Source organism: Streptopelia decaocto (genome assembly GCF_964273445.1).
Source record: "Streptopelia decaocto genome assembly, chromosome: 15".
Taxonomy (NCBI): Eukaryota; Metazoa; Chordata; class Aves; order Columbiformes; family Columbidae; genus Streptopelia; species Streptopelia decaocto.
The window spans coordinates 2,893,299-2,919,715 of NC_138670.1; the positions used below are offsets into that span (position 1 = coordinate 2,893,299).

The 26,417-nt window shown below is 42.5% G+C and overlaps 1 protein-coding gene across 1 annotated transcript in view; it reads right to left on the bottom strand.

Moving 5' to 3' along the window:
- Positions 1 to 26,417, bottom strand: part of TMEM132B (transmembrane protein 132B) — a gene marked incomplete at its 5' end in the record, with an annotated part of 209,977 nt that overhangs the window by 47,633 nt on the left and 135,927 nt on the right. The window contains one exon of the mRNA XM_082066519.1: positions 13,798 to 13,984. Within this exon, the coding sequence (XP_081922645.1) occupies positions 13,798 to 13,984 (187 nt within the window). The remainder of the gene's footprint in view (positions 1 to 13,797; positions 13,985 to 26,417) is intronic.

Here is a 26,417-nt window from a genome sequence, read left to right on the forward strand (position 1 = left end):
AATTGTCGGGCTTTTAAGAGCTGGGGGTCAGGTACAGACACTGAGAAAATGAGAGAAAACTGCAAAGGCAAAGTGAGGGTCTGACCAATTGTGCTGTTTATCTGAGGAGTGAGATGTGACAAAGGAGGGAGGCAGCTGGAAATGGCAAGAGCTGCTTTGAAAGAAAGCGCTTTGAATCGTTGTTGGTTGATCATTGTTTCCATCTATCTGATTTTTCCCTTTGCATAACAAAAAGCGCTGCTGATTGCGGCACTGCCGGCGGTTTGGTGCTTGTCATTCCCGCACTCAACCGCAGTGCTGGGGAGGTTTGCAGAGCACTCAGACTTCGGACTGGAGTTGGCCCTTGCCTGTCTAAATATCCTGTTAATCACAACAGAATGGTGGTGCATCCCAATCTTGTCTATCCTTAGGGGTCAAGTGCCATTGCCAAAAAAAATCCTACTTTAAAAGTACGTGTCAGGGGCATTTGCAATAATATTAAGTTAAATGGCAATGCAAACTCAGGGCAAGGCAAATTCAGACAAAGGGTCTTACTCTTATTTCACTTATACCAGGTATGGATTGGAAGGGACATAAATGTGATTTACAGCCAAGCTTAACAGTGGGCAATTATGCTGAAGTGGGACGCTACTTATGCTGAATTCAGTTCAGTTTAGGGGCTGATTTAGAAACAGCTGTCAGTGATTTATTATATAGATAATATGGTATAATTCCAGCAACATCAGCAGAGCATCTATGCATTTCACAGCAGCAACACCAGGGGCCTCTTTACCATACGTGAATACATAATGCTCCTCCTCCTTTGCACAAATATTTGGAGCTTTAGTTTACGCAGGTCTATTCTAAAAAACACAAAAAGAATTCAGCTTACCTGGTACATCTGAAGTTGCACATTATGTCACCTCCCATTTATAAACGGATTTTTAAAATCTTCTGTAGATGCTATGGGAAATCCCTGACTCCAGTGCGAGCTCCACTATCCAGTACTAAGAGAATGGTTTATGAAAACAATTCCCTTAATTCATGCACTCCCTAACTTTGCAAGATTGCTGCTATTAACCTGCACACCATGGAGCCTTAATGACTTTAGGTTACATTTTATATTACAGGCTTCTATTTGTAAACGGTTTGCAAGGGAGTCTAATCAATATTTAATAGACATTCCAAGTGTGCAACAGACATGAGTAGCATGTGTTAAAGAAGGTTATAGGCACATCAATAGAAGGATTGTAAATGCCTGGAAGCTCTGGCTTGTAAGTAACCCATTGGGCCAAGAGAATTCTGCAACAATTTTAATAGGAGGTTATGCAATTAATAACAGTTTTGTTATTAACTCTTTGTAAACTATTTTAAATGGAATCCTGTTATTCAAGGAAGTAATTCTGTGACCTATCCCACCAATAAGTATTAGGGAGGAATCTGTAGGTTTGGGTTTTAAATGCCACTCTCCTCCTGTAAGCTCGAACTAATACCATAACATTTCCAATGCAAACACTATTACAGTGTTATTCTGGGATTTGGGCATTTTATCATACATCCTTAGGGTTACATTCTGCTCTAAGACACATAAACTTCAGTCTCGCAGGAGCCACTAGAGCTGCTTGCTGAGCATATCTGTGTGTAGAGGGCACAATGCAGCCTTCTTATTTACAGAACCATTAATTAAATTACTACAATTAAATATAATATAAAATTAAATTGCATTAAGATAACATTAAGCACACAGGAAGTCAGAATCAGAGCTTGTACTGGGGTTAATGGGAGCTACACATGGTTGGTTTGTAACGCACCTCTCTACAAACCACACCTGAAGGATGCAGCTTAAACCGACATACACAAAACCTACATTTTATGCAAATATTCTTTTACAATGTCCTACTTTTTTGCATAATTACCCATCGTTTGTGTGGGTTTACTGCTATTTTTCTCTTAAGGCGAGTTACCCTACGTGAAATGGAAGAGCTTTATGAACGGCAGTTTCTGATCAACTCAGAGCAGTTGAGCACCGCAGCATTACTAACTTGCAATTCGCCCACGGGGACACGTTTAATCACAAATCTATTCAAAATTATGATTTGCTGCTTTATTTTTGATCTAACTCTTCACTAATTCACTGTAAAAGTAATAGAGATTTCTGCAAAAACATCACAGGAACATGAAACCTGTTTGCTTCACTGTCACATCCACAAAACTGATCATGGGTAGCACAGATTTGTGATACGACTGGGTGCTGACGGACCCGCAGGACCACGGGCTTGTACCACCAGCCCTGGCCAGATCCCTCCCCACAGAGGTTTTGCATCACCAAGAAACACAGGGATTTCCCCCAAAGACTCGATTTTCTGCCACAGCCATAAAGGGGAAGGGCTGAGCTTTCTGGTCCTTGCACCATCAGGGGTGAATCACAGCGCCCCACTGACCCCACACACGGGCAGGAACCCCCCGAGGAGCCAGGCAACCAGTCAGGGCAAAATCATCCCATGGAGAACACTGGTATTGGGCCAGACTTGTAGATTCTTCCTGTATTCTGAATTTAATGGGTTTTGGAGAATTTTAGAGCAGAATTTTAAAAAGTGAAAGATGTTTGCTTATCCACAAATCAAATTAGCACAGAACTCTGTGTGCCTATATTTTCAACTGGAGAAAAAACATTAAGAATATTCAATATTTATGTAATGTTTTATGGAAGTTCAATAAAAAAATCCAATATAATTTCCCAATTAAAATCCCTGGCTAGTTGACTTACATCCATTACCATTATCTCAAGCCACTGTATACGGAAGCTGTTCACACAATAGTGTGATGTGAACATACATAGGTTAAAAATTAGTAATTACTGTCTAGACAATTCATTGTTAGCTATAGCTGAGTGAATATAATGAATAATTTATTTGATGAATTTTGCATTCCTTTTCCTCTTTGTGAATTGATCATGACCAGTTAGGAAAACTCAAAAATGTACTCAATTAATCAGAATTATTTTCCGTGAATAATTCTTAACCTGAATATTTTTTCTACCAAACAAAACTATTCTAACTGGTGGTTTGAAATTCACAGTATGGAATATAAGCTGTGGAGACCATTAGGATTGTTCTTTTTCCTGAGCAGGTAAGCATGAAAATGCAAAAGTGCTCTTACCAAATAAAAGGACAAAACCAAACCAGTTTGCAGCTGATTTTGTTATATGAGTTATGTAATTAAGAAAACAACTTACGCAACTTGCAAGCAATAGCTAATTCTAAATCTAAAATGGCAAATTTATGGCTGAAAATAACGGATAAATATGAACTCGTGGGAATGCAATTATTTGTTGTATAAAAGCTCAGGTATGCACATGTTTCTGGGAGTCCAGTGTGGTACTTCCAGCTGTGTCGTACATCTCTAACACACTTATTTTTACAAGCTACCTGTTGGTCAATTCCTGTTCACTGGTCCTGCTGCTGAACAGCATCAAGTCCTTGGGAGAGCCTGGACCTGCGTGTTGGGTGGGAGTTTCCAGTGCAGCTGCGGTTTTATCAAAGGACAAACCCGGTATGGAAATACCTCGGTTAAAATCCTTGGATAGGCTTCTTTTAAGCTGAAATACGGAAGTCCCGGGTATGTACGTGCATTACAAACTTCTAGAAAAGTAGCTGGAACAGAGAGTGGAGCCCAAGTCTCCCACTTGCCATAATCACTAAAGTTAGACCCATTTTGTGAGTATTTGAGTAGAGTAGAAAAGGTTCAAAATGAAAGCCTGAGAGCAGGCTGGTAAACATCTCTGATTTCTGTTGGCAGAGTTAGATCTGAGCTGGCAATCTAGAGGCAAGAAGCTAAACAACCATTACAGCTCCCTATTCTGATGCAAAACTTAATGGCATATTTTTGCCTTTGAAATTTGCTCTTCATTAGGTGAGCTTCAAAACAGAGGTTGAAACAATGAGCGTTTTTAACTGTGCAGCAGATCAAATGCATTTTGACATCCACACTCTAAGGAAGAAATGGCACCCTAATGAGAGACAGAGATCAAATACTCTGTTTGTCGCTTGAACCTCTATCAACATGAAGCACATCAAGCTCGTTAACCCATGCTTGGCACACCAAAAGGCTGCGGTGTCCAAATGGCCCCACGTTTTCTTCCTATCAAACTTCAGTTCTGATGGCTCCTCCTCTTTCGCAGAGCCAAGCCAACACTCAGGGATTTGCCTGACCACAAGGAAACACCATGAGGAGAACGGACACATGCAGGAATGGGGATGAATGAACTATATTCTCTGCCTTTTTCCTCCTACTCTTTACTACAACCATACCGGGATACTGTACAAGCAGCAGCAGCAAATGGTGGCTGTGATCAGTGTGTAATTAGGTCAGGGCAAGGTTCTTCCTCCGCAGGAACTGAGAAGAGCAGGTTTGGGCTCTTTCCCATTTCCAGTACAGAAGCCACTCGGGTGCTGGTCTCACAGCACTGACGTTTTGGGCAGTGGTGGAAAGCAAGCTGGAATGACAGCAGTCATCGCCATTTCAATGCATTTACCAATCCAGAATTAGAAGGTCCCAAAGATTATGCAAAACTCAATTAGCTTCTACCTGCCCTTGACCACAGATGACACAGCCTGATGCCAACATTTCATCCACTGAGACTCACTGGATCCACTTCTTCCCCTTGTCACAGCAGGGAATGCATTTATGACCCCCCAAATAACCTGGACTCCTCCACGCCTGCCCCCCTGTGCCCTCAGTCCTGCACCCCACGAGGGACTGTTGGTCTTCTGCCTTGGGCTGATCTTGAAAGGGCTCCCAGACCAGCACCAGCCAGGACAAAATGCAGTTTTGCCTTCCAGCTCCATTGGAGGCAGAGTTGTGAAACTGCTAATTCAAGAGCCTCAGAATTAAGCAACACAGACTATTCCAAGGCTGTCCCAAAGCACCGTGTTAGAGTATCTTGATTATCTTAATAAAGCTGTAGTTTAGCATTTTCAGGAAAGCTAAGGCACCTTTGGAAGAATGTTTTTTACACAGAATAGCTGCTTATAGGCTACATTATAACTTCTACAGCTCCCTGATTGCTCCTCTGCTCCATCTTTATGATGCTGTTTTAATTGAATTAAAAAAATAGAAATCACATGTAAAATAATTCCTAAGCCTAACTGATCTTGAGGCCATGTAAATCACAAGTAACTACGTTAAGGTCAACACCAGCTTTGAACAAGAGTTGTGCTAAATACAAATGATCATTTAAAAAGAAAAGCTTTCAGTGCAACATGTACACGAGAAATATAGTACAGCATCTGCTTGGCAAGAACATGGTCTGTTTGCATAAGCGAAGAACTATATGTATCACTCATACATGTATACACAGTGCAAAATTAATTCATGCAGAAGGGACTCAGCTCTCTGTACATCTTATAAATCCAGGCTGACAATTAAACAGTCCTAATAAGACTTACTCTCCAGCCAGCAGAACAGCTCAAAAACAAACATAATTTTGTTCACGTGTGCCCATTATATTCATGTGCTGATTTAATTAACAGTAATTTCAGTATCTCTGAGATCTCTTCTCTGTTTTACAAATTATGCCCTTTTGATGACGGTTTTACTTCAAACGACTGGTCAATCAGCTGTAGACCAAGACTAGAATGCTAAGTTAATTGGCAATAAAACCAGAATGAGCACGCTGGAAAAAAACCACATACAAGCCAAATTATTGGGTAATGGTTAAGGAACAAGAAGAGTCTCATTGTAGGCAGATGAAGTAAAAGCTTTGTAGCTCCCTCCAGCAGTTTCCCCGGCCTGCGGGAGGTCCTGCGGGATCCCCACCAAGGGGTCCCTCCATCCGCAGGTGTTTCATGAAGATGGGAGAAGCAAAGCGAAGGGAACAAGATAAGCAGACAGCCCTCCAGCAGCAGCACAGCTCAGCGCAACGGCACCTCTTAGCATTCCCCCCTGCACCTTTGTTACTGGAACCACTTACTTCTAACAAGAATTTAGTGCCCGTGCATCCTTGGAGAGAGTTTTCTAAGAATAGTAACTCTTCACATGGATCAAAGAGACTCCTGCTGCAAGAACACCTGGGTGTCCTCCTGCCCTTGATAGATGGAGAGCATGTTAACTCTTCCAAATACAGCCTCATTTAGAAACACCTGACCAGAGATGCTACAGGTACTCATCAATCAACTCTGAATTACGGTTTCTCTCCAAAGATGTGGGAGTGCAGCGCAGAATTCAGGCACCATTAGTCTGATCTTCAGAAAGAAGTATCTCCAGAACATGATGCTTTTAATAAGAAGACAGGGCAGAAAGAACGTGCAAGCGGCAATGCGCACAGGCTCGGTGTCAAACGCAGAGATTGATGATGGGGGCAGAGCCAGCGCTGATGGGACAGGGACACCGAGGCCGGGAGTCCCCATGGCCACCACATGGAGACGTGTGGAGTTGAGGAGAATCACAGAGTGTCAGGGGTTGGAATGGACCTGGCAAGCTCATCCAGTGCAATCCCCCCATGGAGCAGGAACACCCAGCTGAGGTTACACAGGAAGGTGTCCAGGGGGTTGGAATGTCTGCACAGAAGGAGACTCCACAAACCCCCTGGGCAGCCTGGGCCAGAAGAGCAGGGAGAGATGTCCCCTTTATCTCTGCCCCACAGGTGCTTGCCTGGATGATCCTAAATCAGTTCCAAAGCCACATTTTGCAGTGATGACAATGAAGAAAAGCAATGCCAGCCTTAGGACGTCCCTGGGCACGTTATCTAAAGACAGATGTCGGTGTGGGGTGGCAGCCGGCATTCCCGCAGCACGGGCAACTCTGCCCTGTACCTGGTGGTGGAGAGGTGGAATTTATTTAAGGAGAAACATGAGATATAAAAAGCCAGATTGTGATGCTGGAAGGGCCTTCATTTCATGGGGTAATCATTAACATTCATCCAAACTGCAAACAACTAGCAGTATGTGGTCAAATCACTGCAATTTGATAAGCTTTGGCGTGATTTCCAAGAGGAGGATTAGTGGAAAATGCTGCTTTTAGGACTTGATCCTGAGTAGCTTGCAACAGGATCTTTAAAGCACTTGGCATCAGCACGCCCTGCGTATTCATTAATGGTTGGGACTACGGTTGTAACAAGTATCAGCAAGTGTATCTAATTTCATGAACGAAAATTATTGGTTTGCAGTGGAATAACATGGTGCTTTTACTCACGCAGGCATAAAACACGAGTATGAAATCCCTCATATAATCTCTAGCTATTGTCATTCAATGTTTATCATCCAACACAGTTGAATACAATTCTTATCTTTGATGGATGTGGCACACAATAGCTGTTTGCTTGAGAGCATCATAAATATTAATAGTATTCACAGAGCTTCTTAAAATTTCTCGTGTCACGTTGCTTTCATGGAAACATTCAAAATGCCATCATTTTTGTCCCACCAGCAGCAAATTCTCTTTTGGTTTTGTTATTTTTTCCTCTCAAAATTAAATGGTAGAGTATGAGGCAAAAAGAGCTAATGATTCACACTGAGCAATTCCAAGACCTGGTTCAGATGCCCAGAATGAGACTGAAAGAGAATATCCTTTGGATATTCTTTGGAAAATACGGTCCAGTTAAAACTGATACACTTCATGAACTTCAGTAGCCTTGGCTGGAATGTCATGTTTGGAAGAACACTGAGAACCTGGATGTTCATTCCCCGTTCATTCCCCATCTTCCACCACATTCCAGAGTCAGAGTCCTCTCCTGGATCAAGCTTAATAAAATCCTCAGTGTTTTGAAGTTTGGCTGATATCTTTCCAGAATCTTTTTAAAGTTTCATCTTTCTCCATAAAATTCACCCTGTGGATGCCAGAACAACCTTACAAAACCATTTCATTCCCTATGACAATTAATTTGAAGATGGTAATAACTGCAGAAGATACTGTTTCTGCTACAGAGACGTGAAACACTTGCTATGGGCATGGGAAATATAATAATACAAAAGATTTTTGTTATTATTATTCTGTACTCTCTCCACAGTAGTTAATTTACTTTGAGTTTAAAATCAATCCTTCCAGTGTGGGGCTTTAGGAAAGCTCAACGCTTCAATCCTGCTCCCGTTAATTACTGGTAGAATTCCCACTGAAACCTGTGATCTGGGAGTCATAGATTCCAGTTTTATTTAAAAACCATACTGATAATCCCTGCCATTTCTGGGATGACGATCTACTTCATATGGAATTTACTTTCAAATATTTTTCCCATGAAATGGTGAATTTTGTGAATGGCAAAATCATGTTCTGTGCAGTTCGCTTTGCATGTGAAGTAAAACGGAGATGAACGGTGTAATTGAAAGGGAACTGGGAAGCCAAAGGTCAAAATGATTTCAAGTAAGAAATATGCATTAAGCGCAATGGATAAACACATATGGGACATTTTGCACATAAATACATTTTAACCAAGCTCTAAAGAATATGTAAATCATCTGGGTTTGCCTGAAATGACTGATCTTATTCTGGTATTTTTGACACTCCAGGATTAAGCATTCTGGGGTTTTACAAGTGACCCCAGAGAAAGCAAAGCAAAGAGGCTTCTAAAGCTTGACAATCCCTTATTGTAGTCGAAGGTGAAGGTAAGCTGCCTTCTAATGCTGGGCCAATTTCCATGTTGGTGTGAACTGGCTCCTTTAATTGGGAAGGACAGATCAGACCCTGGGAGCTGTGGGCTCTCCAGGATCAGGACACGGGGCTGTGCCACCTCCTCTGCAAACGGGGACCTGGTGGCATCCATCCCAAACGGCATCTTCCCTGTTGTTCCTCACTGGATACTCAGCAGCCCAAGCCAGAACTACATTAAAATAAATAAATAAAACCCAACGTCCTTACCCTGCACCCCTGCTGCCTGTAAAACAAATAAGCAAAGTGTTGCGCTCAGCAATTCCCTTTCAGCCTGAGTTATAGAAATGGGCATCTTTAAGGATGATTTTTCCGGGTGTTCTTGTCAGTAGGTTTGCCAGCAGCAACTGGAGCTGCTATTATTCAGCCTCCCATTTAGAAGGAACTTCACTAGAGTATATACAGCCATCTGCGGCTCTAAGTGATTCACAACATTAGTAAACCATTAGTCAACCCATAGCTTACATTTTGGGGGAAGAAAAAAAAGGTTTCTGATGACATAGATTAAATGCTTGTAGGATATACAGAAATGTTTCAGGCTGAGGGGCTCAGAGCACTGGTGAAATATTGACTGTGGCGTTTGGAAAACACTTTAAAATAATGACAGCCTGGGACTTACAATTCTATTACTATACAAGAAAGGATCTGTAGCACGTATATCTGAAACACCAGCGCTGCCAGTCACACACCAAGCCGTCATTTTCCTAGATAAGAAGAAAATGCTAGATATTCTTCTGTTATTAAACCTATTGTTCCTTGAGCCTTCAGCCTCAGCTGGAGCCTTCTTACTAAAAAAAAAAAAACCCCAAAAAAAGGAAAATGCATTTCTTCAATATCTTGTTCTTTACTTTGACCAAGTTCCCGGTTACCTGGAAACTCTCTAAAAGACCTGGATTTTTTCTTTTTCCCCAGTTGTTAGATAAGAGATGAATCCCATCACACTTTTTGTGACAGAATCCTGGATGACAGGCTCAAAGCTGGCGAAGTGATTCTTGAACCCCAGGAGTCAGACTCCGCCGACCCCCTTTGCTACCAGCAACTCCCCAGAGCTCCGGCAATCGCAGGTTGTGTCGCTTTAGAACAAGAGAACTGTGACAATTGTATCCTCACTGTGTAGAGCAGATTCACCTGGGGTCTCAGCTTCTACAATTAGCAGGACATACACTACTAATTGCCAAGATTGTTATATCACAAGTCTATTATATTAAGACAAACCAAGGCCTCTAGTTTAGATCCAGCTTTACGATGTTCTGATAGATCTGCTGGATGCCTAAAACACACCTTCCGATGCATTAGACATCAGACAGATTCACAACTCCCATCCTACTTCAGTGCCTCAGAACTTATTTTAAAACAATCACCTGCAGTGCTTATAGTCACTAATTGTAACATTAGAAGGTAAATTCTTTGCATCATATTCAGTAACATAAAATAGCGGAACCAAAAAGAGCTTAAAATGTGGTTGTGTTCCACTTCCTCACCTTGACCTGTTCATCTACTCAACAGGATGAAAATGGATCACCTTTCTGCTTTTGGGGACGTTAGTTCCACATGTCAATCTGCACACCAGATGTTGGAAGAATCAATTACCAGAGACGTTCATTGTCACAAAGAAAACACGGTGAGCCTCGCAGGAGCGAAGCAGCTGATGTTTGCATCTGACACTCGTGGAACGTTACACTGAACAGAGGAGCCCAGACCCACAAAGGTGTTTAGGGCCGTGTTTGTACCTTGCAAGAGGACGGTGCAGTAATGGGAGCCTGCATGTTATCTCCAAAACAGCCACCTCCATACGGTGTTCAGTCTCGTTCATCTTCTACAAGTAAAATTTCTCAACCATTTTTTATCTTAAAAGCTTATGGCAAAAACTTACGCAAAACTAAATATTCCTTCTGCTCTCCTCCAAAGAAACCTCCAGGAGTCAAATATTCTGGCCTCTAAATAGGCTTCAAATGAAGGGAGTAATCCTCCCATCCATGCATTTGTACTTGAATTCAATCGGCTCAAATAGTTATGTGCAGCTTTGGGTGATAAAACAGCATTTACATTCTTCAAAGCCTCGTCTGTGCTGTCATTAGTTCTTGACAGTATAAATCCTACCTCTTTTCTAACCAAAACAGTTTTAGATATATCAAGCAATAGTATTTTAAGATGATTTTTTTAAGTGTTTTAAAAGGTACCTTTAGGAGTATGAAAAGTGGCTTACAAATCATTAAGAAACAGCTAAGAGTGACTTAATTTCCATTTAATTGAACATCCTCATCAAGTTGGGTTTATTCAGGTCTGATTAAAGTCTGTAAAGTGTTCTGAAAGTATAAACCACTACATCATAGATACTAAATAATAACAAAGTACTTCAGGAAAAAATAATTCCTTAATTTGCACAGTATTTCTACAGTTACCATACAGGAGGAAGAACAGTCGGTTTTGCTACACCAAGTATTTCTGCTTTTCTCACAAGTCTGCCCAATGTCCCTCTCAAGGCTTAAAAAACTCTGTTCCTTTTTAATCCCAGCATGTAGGCACCGCAGTTTATCATTCTGGTTTTCACTAAGCTGTGTTGGATGAACCCACAGCAGGAGCTGCTGCCCTGGCCAGCACTTCACCTGTGGACTCTCCCGCTGCTTCTGTGCATTGCGAACCAGAGCTTAGGAATGTGCTGCTGATCTGACACCAAAGGACTAGCCAGAAATAATCTGCTCTAAGATTGTCTGTTAATAAGGAGTGATTTTTTGCTACCTAATGTGTAAAAATCAGCTGTATCTTCGCTTAGAAAAACCCAAAAGAAAAAAAAAAAACAAAAACAACTTTCAAGCTTGCTACCAAATGTAAATGTTAAGAACATGAGATTTGATGTTAAGGGCTTCATAAACTCACTAAAGCAAAAAATCAGCTCTTTTCATCAGGCTATTATTCAAATGTTACCGTGCAGTCTGCCATATCTTTATCTAAAAAAAGGCAAACTAGTAATGAGAAAAATATCCCGACCGCTATTCTCCAGAGTCAACACAATGCAATGATAAAATACATTATCTGCAGGATCTTTCCATTCTCTCCTGTTTATTTGAGAATGTAGCATGGAAAACAAAGATAAACTCATGACCACCTGCAGCAACGCAAGAGCGATATTCCAAGCCATGTGGAAGAGGATGTCTTTGTGTTAAAAGAACCAATGTGGCCTGCAGAGAGATCCACTTGTTGAAGTTCCTTTTTGTTTTGCAGGAGTTCACAGGGAATTCTCCTCCAGCCAGCTCTGACTGAACCCGCCTCAGTCCTCTGACTGGAAACAAGTCTTTCCTCTTTGTGACACGGAGCTGCGCTTCTTTGATAAATACTGGTGTCACTACCACTGAGCCACCAGGAGGGTTTGGTAATCCCATCAAAATGTTCACTCTCGCAAATCCAGGACTAAATATTTTGCTTGGAACTCTATGTTTTCATCTACAAACATTCGATGCTTACAGTGAAACAGTGGATACACCACAAAGGAATAGCAAGTGATTTATGTTCAGTGCAACCCAAAGGCACGGAAACACTGTTTTCTGGACCTTTCCATGGTGCTCTTCTGCGGGACCAAGATCCAGGAGATGACAAAACTTCCTTTGCAGATACCACCTGCACTCAGAGGGAAACTGCCTTACCAACAAGCCAGGCAAATCTCGAGAGGAATGAACATTAAAATGCATTTACTTCAGTAGGGAACTCTGGGAACAGAACGTGTTTCTCTGAAGAACACGGCGATGCACGGAGCGGTTCTATTTGCTCCCATTTTGGCAATGCAGAGCTGGAACCTGCTCCGGTTACTGACTGTTCAATGAAGCAGCGCTGCAAACTGGCAAACATAAGGGACAGAAACGCAAATCCAAGCTGTTGTTCCTGCCACTGCTGTTGTCAATTCCCCCATCAGCCTTGGGCCGAGCCAGTCAAGGATGCTCACAAGCAAAGTAACAGCCCACATGAGATCCCCATTTAAGGATTAAGGTCATAAATTCACAAAAGCAGCTTTTTGCTCTAGTCCATGACAAAGTGTCAGAGATCAGATTAGCTCCACTTGGAACTCAGGTTCAGCCTCAGATCTTGTCCAAGGACATTTACAGACAGCAAGCGGCCAACATCTGCCGAAACTGTAAAGAGATGAAGTGCAACCCGGGCAGGGACCGCAGCAAAGCTCTGATCCAACATTCACATTGGGCTTTGGGGTCAGATTGGCTTTTCCTTTAAATCTGTGGTGCTCTGCGTGGCACAAACTCCATGCTGTCTGTCTGAAACCAGCAATGCCACGTGCAAGACTGTTCACAAACCGCATTCTGCCATTATTATATCGGATTCGCCATTATTACTTGGTAACATTCCATCCACACACAATTAGAGTTTCATTTCAACTCCTACATGCTTCAAAAAAAGCACTAGGAGAAAATTCTACTGGTGTAACATCCAGGTTCTCTGGTTGTTTCTCTAGTTTTACACCAGAATATCCCCATTGAAATCACTGGTCATGTATAAGCCCTGGTACTAAAAAGTCCATCAGGCCCCAACATAGGTTCCCTCCTCAAAAAGGTACATTCAATTTTAGATGGAGATTGCATTTTTTAAATAAACCATCAGCTTCAAGCTTTCTGCACACGAACACCTTGAACCCTGCCTGGAAAATATGGCTGACACCTGCACCTTCTGAAACTATTTTGTCCTTTCTCTACAACTCAAAACGGACCTTTTATTAAATTGACACTTTGCAGCTCACTAGCCTGCGTGGCTCTTTGGGGAAAAACAAAGCAGCAAACAGTCCAGTTGTTTGGTTTAGCAATGGAGTTTCCCACACATGCATGCTAATTTATTTCATTGAAAATGTCCCAACTAATTGCAACATTTACCCTTAGAGCACATGCATGGCAGTCGCATTAATACACCAGAAGACAATGGCTCCAAAGGAGCTATTACCATGTACCAGGCCAATAATCCACAAACGGGAAAGGATTTTCACAAAAGGCTCAAATGGTTTCCAAGGAGCCATTTGGGCATATCAGGTAAATAAAATATTATTGAAATGCATTTTTGCATTTCAATCACTTGCAGCAGGTGCACAGGAAGTTCCATCTAATAAAACAGCTCACATTCCCTTGAATACTAACGAGGATCGACGGAAACATTTAGCGAACAGAAGCAGCAGCAAGTTCTTACCATGGCAAGAGGAACGATTCCCACAAACATGGTTCGGCTGACGAAGATCTCGGAGACCACGAGCTCGCTGAGGGAGTCGTCCCGCGGGTATTCCACCTGCCAGGTGATCTGCTGCGCCCCGGCCGGGCTGCTGCTGTTGTCGATCTCAAAGTCCATCTGCAGGACCTCGGAGGAAGACATGTTCGCTCTGAAAAATAAAATTAAGAAGAGAAATTGCCCACAACATCAGTAGGGTGTTAATAACAAACTGTGTTTTGATTCTTTTCTATTCACCGCAAGATTTACCATTAAATTCAACTTGCGGACACTGACAGAAACTTAAATCAACCTACATACTGGGAAACAGCTACACTTCATAGATAAGGTGACACTGTATCTTTTAGTTTCCTGAAATGCACACATTTTTTCCATTAAACTCAGGCATTCAGTCTCCATAATCACAATGAACTTACAGAATAAGCCCCAAACCCCGGGAACTGCATTGCGCAGATGTTGCTCAATTATTTAATATCGCATTATTATAATTTTGTTGCTGCAAATACCGATGCTCCGAAACAATAGAACACTTGGCCATTCCTCATGCTCTATCAGAAATGAGCTCTTGTGGAGAGGGGAAAAAAACAGTCTTTCAAACCCAAACTTGTTTTTATCTCAGTGAAAAAAATGGATTTGCAGAAATTACATGTGACAAAAAATGGGGGCTAGATTATCTTTATTTTCAATTCATGAAAACATTCTTCTCGCCAGTGGTGCAGACTTGTAATTAAATGGCATTCATTGTGTATGTCTCATTGGGAAATTAAAGTTTAAAGGTAAAGAAATGGATGTAAATTCGTAGCATTAAGAACTGCATTTAAAAATTACTTCTGCTTCTTTTATTAACAAGACGACGTCGCACTCTCCTCTGGTCCAGTCCTATGGACTAACAGTTAATCCTCAGGTTAGAAAGACAGATCTTCGTTTTATAGAGAAGAAACAAACACCAAGATTTCCAGTGAAGAGACAACCAACGTTATCAATACTACTGAAGTTCCAGAGTACGTTCTCATAAACCAGGGTAAAATCTGAATTTACAGCATGTTAGGTCACTCTGTGATGACTCGAACGTGCTCTTACTGTGAGAAGGAAATGGCTGGTTCCCGACCTAGGGCTGTGTCCTGTTCACGTGTCCCTCGGCGACCACCACTCTTAACTTCACCCTCTGTCCTGTCCCGTGGCACGTTATTCATGTGCCCTTACCCTGAAGCAGCGACCCCAAGACCTGTCTGCATAGAACGTTTCCTCCTGCCGCTACAAACAAGCAAACCTTCAAGCAGCCTCTGCCTCTGCCCAGCTGCGCTGAGGCAGGATCTGCTCCTGCCATATGGTTTTGAAGGCGCTTTGTAAAGGAAAAAAATCTGAACAGGAATTATTGATTTTCATGTTTTCTTTTTGACAAGAAACACCACCAACATATGCTTCAGTGCCTGAAGGATAAATATTTTCCATGCTGACAGAGGATAATATCCACCTCCAGGCAAAACCAGAAGCTATTAAGGCGCCTTTTGGGTGGCCAGCTAGACAATCAGTAAAAACCTTTGAAGACAAATATTATTACACAATGCTAGGGATGTAATTAAACCATTTCTGTTAAAAACATAACCACTGTGAGCACCAACGATGGAGCATTCAACTTCATAGGGGTTTATTTTGCTTTAGCTTCACCAATCCGTTCCACAGGTCTCACTGACTGGCACTTCTCTGAGCTCAGTCCATTGTGCTTTCAATTATTCCTTTCCTGGTTTTCTTTTTACACATCCAAAAAATAACCATAATAGTGGGTTTATACTTTTAAGACAGACTGGGAATCAGATCTCCCTTGCCTTGCCTGTATAGGAAGCTGAAATAATTGTCAGGGAGTAAAATGACTGCTGTGCCTGTAAATATGCAAAGACCTTCACTGCATCCTTAGCACGGCTGTGTAGCTATAAAAGACATAAGTTTCATTTAAAGGCAGACATGGTTATGCACTGCTGGGTTAGAAATGAGTCTCTGTGCATCTAGAAAAGAGCAGCAAGTCACATAGATAAACCTTGCTCAGGTCTAACTAATATTAACACACGAACTAAAGCAAAGCTGACTTCCCGGGTCTCCCAGGACGTCCTATCTCCTGGTTCCAAAGAGAATCCTTATCATCACCTGGAAAAACAACATAGCTTGTCATATATTTTCTGCTTTGTCTCAGGAGCAAATCATGTAGCATGACATATTGATTAAAGAAGGATTCACTTCTTCTCACTTGGACTTCTGGTGAAAGAGATAGACTTACTATGCCAACCATCTTTCACGAGTTTCTCCACTGATTGTATAGGTTCAGAAAACCAGTATGCGACTTTCCGGACTCTTTATTCACCAGCAGGTTTCCAGTTACCTTCAGAACAGCAGGTCAGTGAATCTTCTCTAAAATTATAGTCTCCTTTCTTTGCCAAGTGTTACAGTATCCGGGACACAGCACACCAGGGACTAATCCAGCCTCTCTGTTCTAAGTCTCTTCCCAGGTTACAACTATAATGAACCCACAACAAAACCCAAAAGCTGAATTTCTTTCTTGCTCAGACTAGTGCCTTCCTACAGGCTGCCACATCTCTTATCCTACAAGGGCTTCTTTCCTAGCAGAATGATTGCTACTATATTAATAATTCTTGCCATTTATTACCCATCCTCTATCACACTGTGCAGCAGACCACTGCCCTTCCCCACTGAAATCGATGGAGATTGCTAAAGTAAAACCAGAGATAAATTAAACCATAATCACGACCTTAAAGGTTAGCGTTTACTTCTGCCAGCTCCATTAGCTGATAAATCCGCATCGCAACACCTGTGTGGGAATTTCTCTCCTGGCTCTGCAGCATTACACTCCAACCCTTTGAAAGGACCGCTCCAGCCTGCCAAGGCAAACCAGCAGCTTTCAGTGCGATCTGCAGCCGGTGCCCAGCGTGCTGGTCTCTGTTGTCACCGTCGATCCGCGACCGCCTGGTGAAGACAAAGCACTTCCAGTGGGAAAATCCACCACCAGAAACAACGACTGTAACTAACGCTGTTCTCAGCCATTAAACCCCGCTAAACCAAACTTTTGCCTGGAAAGATTTTTCAGCTTTTTCTTGAGACTTGTTCAATTTTTCTCTTAAATACGTTTGCATGATTGGGAAGAGCCTAATGGAATCCAAGGACTAGACACCCCTTCTTTCCACATCTTTCTTCTCTTTTTAGTTAAATATGTCTATTGTCCAGTGAAGTATTTTCCGGGTTTAGAAGGATTTTGCCAAACCCCAGTTTGGAGGAGCAATAAAAAATAAAAAGTCAAAATTACTTTTACAAAAAAAGATTATTTCCTGCAAGCACAAGGAAAAGACCTTATAATTTTAGGCAGCTGGCATGCTTGCTAATAAGTCCATTTCTATGGAAATGAGTTCATAACTATTAATTTTGCCTGCTCCTGATCTATTCTTGATGAGCCTTTCAAATTTAGAAAAGCGCTTCATGATTCTCTCAATTTGGTAATTACTGACTCCCTTTGATGAATCCAGCCCAGTGTTTCAGACGTGAGACGTTCATTACACAGTTTTCTTTCTGGTGGGAGGAGAAAGAGAAACCATGGGCTTGGATTTCTCTCCCCTTGCAAACTCCAGCACGCAGGCGCTCTTCTTCAAACGGCCCTTTATAATCCCATTGGAGTACTTTCACCTCTGCCAGGTGCCAGAAGAACCCCCAAAACCTCGAGATCTCTGCATTCAGATGCTTTATGAAGATGCCACTGCTGCTGGAGGGCTGTCTGTCCTGTTACCTTGTTACAGCCATTCTGATTGATTTTCTTATTGAAGCTGCTTGTAAGCAAACAGTAGGAAATGTATATATATTTTAATTCTTTTTTTTTGTTTTAATCCAAGATCAGGTTTTATTTCCCTACGTTTATTCCCGTATTAAGTATTTATATGGAAATGCATAAGCTTTTTTTCACAAAATAATGGATTACTTTGAAGGTCCACCATAGATCTAATGGTCAAGGTTTCAGTACATTCTACAAAATGACCTGGCATTGAAATACTACTGAATTTCATTATTCCTAATTTTGCCTAAACAAAACATGGCATTATTGAATTAAGCACTGGAATGACACACGGTGATTGATGTTACGATGGCAGTGACAGTCTACATAGTAGTTACCTTAAGTAAACAAACGCCTATTATTAGCTATTAAGATTGATTTATATAACCGAGGAGCCTGCCCTGTGTGTTTGTAGGGGGAACGAGATGTGCGGAGTGTCACAGTGACGGATGAGGGCGCAGGACACTTTGCAGTGCACACGGCTGCATGTGCCACCGGGCACCGCGACTCCCCTGCCTCCCACCCCCGCTTCTCCAACCCTTTGGCTGATACAAGTCAGACCCTTCTATTAGTGCAGTGGCTATTACAGGAAATCCTGAGGTTCATTCATTCATAAAATAATGTTTTCAGTAAATGGCAATCTGTTTATGAGGCCCACAGCGGGGTAAACAAATGGAGCAGGCACTAGGTAATTGAAAATAATAAAATGTCTGGTATCATGTTGCTTGAGAATTTTTTCAAGGTTAATAATGGTCAATTCTTACTCTCCCTGACAAATTGTCACCGAATTCAATGAGAACAGGATTATATAAGCAAGGTGCATTAGTTTATAAAATATTTCAGTAATACAGGTCTCACTCCTTTGATCTCAAGAGGATTAATTTCACAAGCACGGTTTACTGAAGAGCAAGCACTTACAAGAGGCAGCTTTTCAACGACGGATTGGAAATGCTCAAGACCTTAATTTCCTGCTGCAGTCAAATGAAGCAGCAGCCGGCCAGGACCTCTGGGGGAAAAGATCCAGATTAGAGGTCCTGACCTTCCCCCCCCCGAGGAAATTAAGATCCCAGCAGCCCAAGAGGAAGGAAATGAGAGCAAACACCTACTAATGGAGCAGTGTCCAGTTTCTGAACGATGAAGATTTGCATTCTGCGAGCGTGCAGAGCGCTGCCCCCCGAACGTGGGTAATGGGAACAGGCGGCAGCTGACGCCTTCCAACCCAGATCTTCTAGCAGCTCCAGCATCCTCAACCTCACATCCTACCTGAGAACAACTTACGGGGTGAAACGGCTACACCTTGTGTTACATACAGAGTATGACTTGGTGATGATAATGGATATTAAACCGTGCTAGCCTAGCCCCTTTTCTCCCAGCATTTATCCTTTTTGTTAGGCTGTACGGACACAACGCTTGGAAGCAGCCTCCTCACACTGCTCCTCCAAGGAAGGACGGAGGGGAGCGGGACAGCTGGGGTGCAAGGCAGGAATGAACGCTTGGAAAAGCCCTGCTCACTATTCCTCCGGGGCACAGCAGCGCAGGGACAAGTTCTCAACACTGAACAAACCAGGATGGATGGCAGCTTGCAAGTAAATCAGCAGGGACAGAAAGAGTTTGCTTGGGCTCCTCTCGTGATGCATTTCAAAATCACAATTTATGGTGTGCTCTTGTCTAACAGAGAACTCGCTCTGTTGTCCAGACATACACCAACAACCGGCCTTTTCAAAGCATTTCTTGGTGCTTGATCCTGTTTTTCTTTCACTACCATAAAAAATCATGCATGGGCAATGTAAATGGCTACAGAGGATAAAACCAAGCTGCTAAATCTGTTAAGAACGTATGGATCGACACAGCAGTTTTTAATAATCCAGTAAAGGCCATAAAAACAAGAAGAAAATATTTTTGTTCAAAACACAGCACGAGGACCAGATATTACTCATGTTATTTTGCTTAGCCAACATTTTCCCACAACTGAAAACAATAAATCCAGATAATGAGCGAACCTTTTAAGCTCTTCAGCTTCTTCCACTGCCAATTCACAACTCTGCTGCTCACTAACAATTTGCAATAACTTCCACTTTATTTGATTTTCTCAACACCATCATGACAACCCTGGAGACAACTGAGACAATTGCTTCAATTATTTTTATTTGCTTCCACTCTTGTGACAGTGTACAGAAGTTCTGCCGGTAAAAGAGCCCTTAGATACTATTTTAGTTAGCCTGTAACAAAACGGGACGTTTAGGGCCAAATTCGGTATGGGTGTAATTGGTGCACTCCATTGGTAACAGGTGTTGTTGGGCACTGGGACTCCATTTACTCCCTCGTCATGACCGTCCCCTTCTGAAGCAGCAGGCACTCTTTTGGGGTTTAAAAACCATTTTGACTGCACTGGAATATTTTTCTGACTACTATTTAGAACCTCTGTATTGCTGTGCTGTGTATTTCTTAAAATAAAGCTCCTCCGCCAGGAGAAAGCATCTTGCTGGGGAATGTAACAAACACATTCAGTAAGAAATTAAGGCCAGAGTTTAGCTGATGTTGGACGCAAATATAGAGGGAGCTATTGTTGTTTAAAAAATAAGCATGATTTTATGATGAAAGATTTATGCTGAATCCTAACCAGTTAATAAATATCAACAGCGCAAATGGTGCTTATAATTTAACTATCCAGAAATTCTTACATATTTACATACCATAGTCACACGGTGTATTTTCAACATTGCTGTGCAAGCAGCTGAAATATATTCTAAAGAGAGATGGATTTCTAAAGAACCAATGACTAAAAAGTCAAGATAATAGATTCAGTGATATAAGAACTTGTTTGCAATGCAGGAACTTGCAGACAAAGACCCTCCACAGGCTTTAACAGAACAAGAATCCAAGTCTGAGAGGCACTTTGTTACCACGGCCTGTGCTGCAGCTCAGTAACCCAAGGCTTGGGGACCTTCAGCCAAGCTGCTCATGAAGCCCACGCAGCAAACATTTCACTTGACCTCAGAGCAAACAGAGTGGGTGGTCAGGGGCACCCAGACACTCCGTGGTAGAGACAAGGAATACACCCTGAAAGGTCCCTGCTGGAAATCCATGGTGACACAGCGCGATGCAATGGGACAGACTCGGGTCTGTCTGTGGCGCCACCACCGAACAGCCAAGGAAATGAGATTCCTGCAGGTAATTAAGCAGCAGAAAAAGGCCACTCTTCAATTCAGCTCCTCCACTATCCCTGCAGTAGATTGTGCTGCCAGCTCAGTGCAGCTGAAGACGCTTCATTCAGTCTCGCTCTTCCCCTACCAACTATGAAATGGAAGAGGTGCAGCGGTTTAATTTACCTCTACACTCTTCCAAATTTCCTGTGGGTCTCAGGAAGGGTGACTCTGCCTGGCAGGTCCTGAACTCACACAATTACGTAAAATTCCTGAATTTTATATTTACAAGTGTGCAGCTTCCTCATCCTCCTACGTAGAGATAAGAGCTTGGGAAGGTGACCGGGATGCACCATAATGGCTCAAACCACATTTCCAAACATGTTTCCTTGGCATTTTGAACACCTTATGATTTTTATATGGCTGACATCAGCATTAAGTGATCAGACTCTTTTGTATACAGCAAGTGCATCAGCAAAGAAAAACACAACTAGACCTAGGAGAAAGTTACCAGTGAGCCAGTGGCTGTTTTGACTTCAGAATTACAACTGAGGCTGAGAGCTGGATCTCCTTGGGACAAACATCAGCCCCAGGGAACCTAAAGATGGAAACGCCCCATGCACTGAATTTATGAATGAGAGGAAAGGGGAGACAGGCTGCAGACTGTGACACGAATACACCCAGTGTGCTGGAGGATACGTGAAAACAGTGACAAATGGTGCTCTCCTCTAGAGGATGTAAAAAGCCTAACTCAACACCTCTTGAACATAATCCTTTGCTTAATGGGCAGACAGTGTAAGCAAATAAATAACAGAACATCAAGCAGCTCACAAGGACAATGGGAAATTAAAAACCAGTGGTTTTTTTTGTTGCTGTGGCTTGCTAAGGGTGCACAGAACTCAGGTCTGCTGTAGAAGCTGCTCTGATACCACCTGCATGAAATAATTAAAGAAGAAATCAAACAGGAACATGGGCAAGAATTATTTTCTTCCTCCTACATTGTCTTCAGATTTAAATAAGATTAAGCACCTAATGAATTAGACCAAGCTTTCTTTGAATCTAATGTACTCTTAGATGGAGAGACAATGTGCAGGGTGTCCGGTGGCTAATTCACACTTGGGGTAAGAGCTGAATGGAGGAAGGGGAGGCAGGGATCAGTGCAGCCATTAACATTAATACAAACGGGACTCCTCTCCCCCACTTCCCTGAGAGACACACGATGCACATCAAATTGTTTCATTTACAGGCTGATCATTAGGGTTTGGTTTTTTTTTTAAGCTAAGCTTTTCCTCTCATCATTGATACCCACTGACCAGTGAAACTGGCATGTAAACATCAGTTTCCCCTATTTTAATTAATAAACAAGATGAGTTCATCCAGCTGAGCAAACACAGGGAGGAGCAGGGGCTGCATTCTGCATATGAATGAGAAGAGCCATCTGCAGTAATTTATGTACTTCCACCCTATGCTAGTTGAGATCAGCTTAAAGTTCTGATTTTCACAACAAAACTGAAAGCAAGAGAGAAACAAGTAGTGATAACATAAGTCACTCCATTAAAAGCTTATTTTCATGCTAAAAATGAATCCAAAGAATGCAGAGATAATTCCAAATCACAAAAAGCGGAGGGGTGGATTTCATATTTCTCTTTTCAAAAATGATTCCACAATTACTTTATAATGGGCATGAAAGTAAGGGCAACACAAATGTCACCACGTAATGTCTCCAGGTCACCTTTTCAAAGGGTAATCGCTGCTTCGTCACACTTGCAAGACAATGATTTCCCAACACATGATGAATTCAAATGCAGTGACAGCTAATCGGGGGCTGCTGGGATATTGCTCAGAGCTAAGGTCATACCATGAATAAATGAGTTCAGACTCAAGTGAGTAATAAGTGAGGTTAATTCATTTAGGTCCTGAAAAGGAATAATTAGAAATGGGCAGGGGAGAGGGGGTGGTTCCATCCCCTTGGCAGGGGGTTGGACAAGATGGTCTTTAGGGTCCCTTCCAACCCAAACCATTCTGTAACAGTCACACAATTTGGGGATCGTTTTGCCTTTTTTCATTTACGTCGCTACAATTAAAAACATCACCGAAGCAAAAATACCAGCTCTCATGTGGAACCAAGAGTCAGGTTGAAGGATTTCTAGAAAAAGAAGGCAGGGTCCTGCAAGCACTGCGAATCACGCTGAGCTACATAAAATACCCCTAATGTTAAGGGTGAATACAGAGCAGAATCTACAAACCCATCCTCCTCCTATTCCTGCCTTTTCCAAATCTTTTCAGGATTTCATAATCCCTTCCCTGCTCCTGCCCACTCCCAACTCCCTTCCTCCCCATGCAAGGACATTGCATGGAAAATTGTTTAGCTGAAATCCTTAAATTTTGTCAAGTCCTGGCTTTCTTTGAGACAGCTGTATTTACACCCATTGCTGGTGGGGAGTCATGCTGGGAGCAATTAGCTTTCATGCTTCCTCAATATCCCCTTTCAAAAACTTTGAGATCCCTCCTTGCCATTGATTTAAATGTAGAGAAGCACAGAAGAAAAAAGAAAATAATTAATCCATATGCTGAGCTCCTTTAGTCTAATTCGAGTGATTAGAATGCAGCAAGTTTAGCCCTCCAGAACCAACCACTTCCACAGATACATCCCCAGCCCGTCACTGAAAATGCTCCAGCACTGCTGGGTCCAGGAAGGGTTTGACCAGCCCGACCAACAGGTTGCATTGAGCATCTCTGTGGTCCAGGAAGGGTTGACCGGCCCGACCAACAGGTTGCATTGAGCATCTCTGTGGTCCAGGAAAGGGTTGACCGGCCCGACCAACAGGTTGCATTGAGCATCTCTGTGGTCCAGGAAGGGTTCAACCAGCCCGACCAACAGGTTGCATTGAGCATCTCTGTTGAGTTTAAAAGTTTCAAGTATGTCCTTTATATTTTTTCTAAGAGAAAATCTGTCACTGCTGGACTACTATAAAGGGGAAAGAAAAAAGAAATCAAAAGAAAAACATGGTATAAGACAGTAGCTAAATGTATACTGATTGCAGTAATTGCATCCATTCCTCTGTGGGAAAGTCTTGTATTGTATTTCTAATATGTGCTGATAAGTGCATTCACAACATGATTAACTGCCTCCAGACAAGAATGGCTATTATGTTTAACAGACTGATTAGCAAGTGACAGAGCTGCAAACTGTACTCCGAGTAAATTGGCTGCTTTTAAATTACAGCAGCTTTTTTATGGTTCCATTTTTAAAATGCAATGGTTTGTTACACATATGCAACGTAATTCCTTTCTGACAATAAGTAATAGAGGATACTGAGCTTTTAACTTTTTATCTTCAAATCTCAATTAAAGCATTGCTCATTTTCTTTTTTAATTACAGCGAAATCTGCACCATCCATGGCACTCATTAGGCAGCATCCTGTCTTCAGTGTCCCTCAAAAGCTATCCCTAAACACAGACAGTGATTCCAGTCCACCTCTTTTACAAGTCCTGCCTTATTTAAGCCACCATTCTGTAAGCAGGCAACTAAGACAGGATTTGTTCTATTCCATGGATTCCATCTTCTTAGTGCTATGGGCACCTTTCTCATGGGCTTTCACAGAAGCCCCGGTGGCCTCAGAGCAAGGCCAAGGGAAGAAGTGCCGGGTCTGTGCCAGCAACAGCCCCATCCCCTCCCAGGGCAGAATCACAGAGAGATCATAGAATCAATGAACCATAGAACAGTTTGGGTTGGAAGATCCAAACCCCGACCTCGTTCAGACTCACCATTGCACACAGTTCAGCACTGCTACAGCCAGGACTGTTGAAGCGAAATGAGCTCCTCATTAACTCCCTTTGTTTTATAACAACAAATGGGAGGATTTAGGCACAGAGCTCCTTGCATTGCTTCTGAAAACCCTGCCGACAAATGTGTGGTTCTGGTTTTGTTGGTTGTTCTTATTTTTATGCCTGTAGCACAGGAGAGCACCAGTTTTGGATTTGAGCCCTCTGTGTGTTTCATATAAACACCATGATAAAGATGGTCCTGACCCCAGAGAGCTTGAAAAGAGATGCAACAATCTGCACCGATTTACATTCATACAGAAACCACAAACCCTTTAAGTACAAATTTATCTAGAGACTTTCCAGTTCAATGACATCATGTACTTCAAATCATCTTATTTATAACATAAAGCTTAGTATAACTTGTAAGGAGATAGAATAAATCAATTTGCTCTATCACAGAACTTCATCAGATACAATACAGATGGCTCTGCTACCATGGTTAAAAATAACCTACCCATTTTTAAATCAGCTCAAGGCATTTATCAAATTAGGAAACTGGTGGAGGAGGATGTTGTCTAGCTTGTATACACTAATGGGAATATCCACCCGATGCTTTTATTAATCTTATCTCATGTGTTTATAATTTTATTCTGGACATTCAGCTGAACTGGGGGAATTCAGTTTCCCAGATCATTTATCTTTGCTAAATAGCTGGACAGAACAACTTGAAGTTGGTTATTGAACACAGATAAGAGGTGTGGTGGGGAGCGGGAAATCCAAAGGGCAACCTGATTGTAGAACAGAACATAAAACATTTGAGTAACAAAACCAACGTAAAGCAAACCTGGCGTCCTGGCTGAGCAATGCAACACTTCATGCTGGATAGAAGAGGATGATGAGACCCTGAGACCCTGAGAGGTAAACCCCATAGTAAATGGATCATCGTGGAGATTGCAGCTCAGAAGTGGCCCTGTAGATCCTGGCAACCTCCTGCACAGTCCTCAGCCGGTCGGCTTGTGCTTCCCAGCTAATCTGCAGCGGGCAGGGAGACAGAGCGCGGAACAGCCCAGAGCCCGGCAAATCATACTGTCTGGAGAAAGAAATTCATTTGTTTCTCAGCTTTCATCGCTCTTGTTCGCACATTCCACCCACAGACGGAAAATTAGGTGTTGATGTTCGCTTGGGATTTATTTACTGAAGGATTTACTGCAAGGGTTTTGGGGGGAGCTCCATCCACTGGGAGGAAAACCTCGGTGTCCCGGTGTCTCTGGGGACAGGGGACATAAACCCACACCAACGGCTCAGAACGGGGATGCCCAGACAGGCAGGATCGTTCTCTACGCTGGAAGGAAATTCCAGATGCTGTGTAGCCCCTGCAAAGCGAGGATGGAGAGCTCATGCTGAGACCACTTTTTTAGGTTTTTTTAAGCAGGTATAATAAGCTCCTGGGTCAGCCAGAGCTTGGACATCCACCGCCTACGATTTCTCTTCATAATGAGCTCCCTAAAGAAGACCAAAAAGCCTTTGTAACTCAAATAAAGCCAGATTTCACCACAATAAAACCTTGAATGTGTTACTTATTAAAGAGGGAAAACTCAAAGCAACTCGATCAAACAGAAGAGAAGCAAAAAGGCTCATACCCAGCTGTCCCCCCAGACAACGGTGTCACTGCGGGCAGGTCCCACTTGGTCCCCCCCAACCCAGAGCCCTGCTGAGCCACAGCAGCCCCTGCCCCCCGGCCGGGGGTCCCACCAGCCACCCGGGACTGCAGGAAGATCCATCACGCAAATGTCGAGCAAATAACCCAGCGGGTCACAACGTTTCTTTGGAGGTCTGCAAGCAGC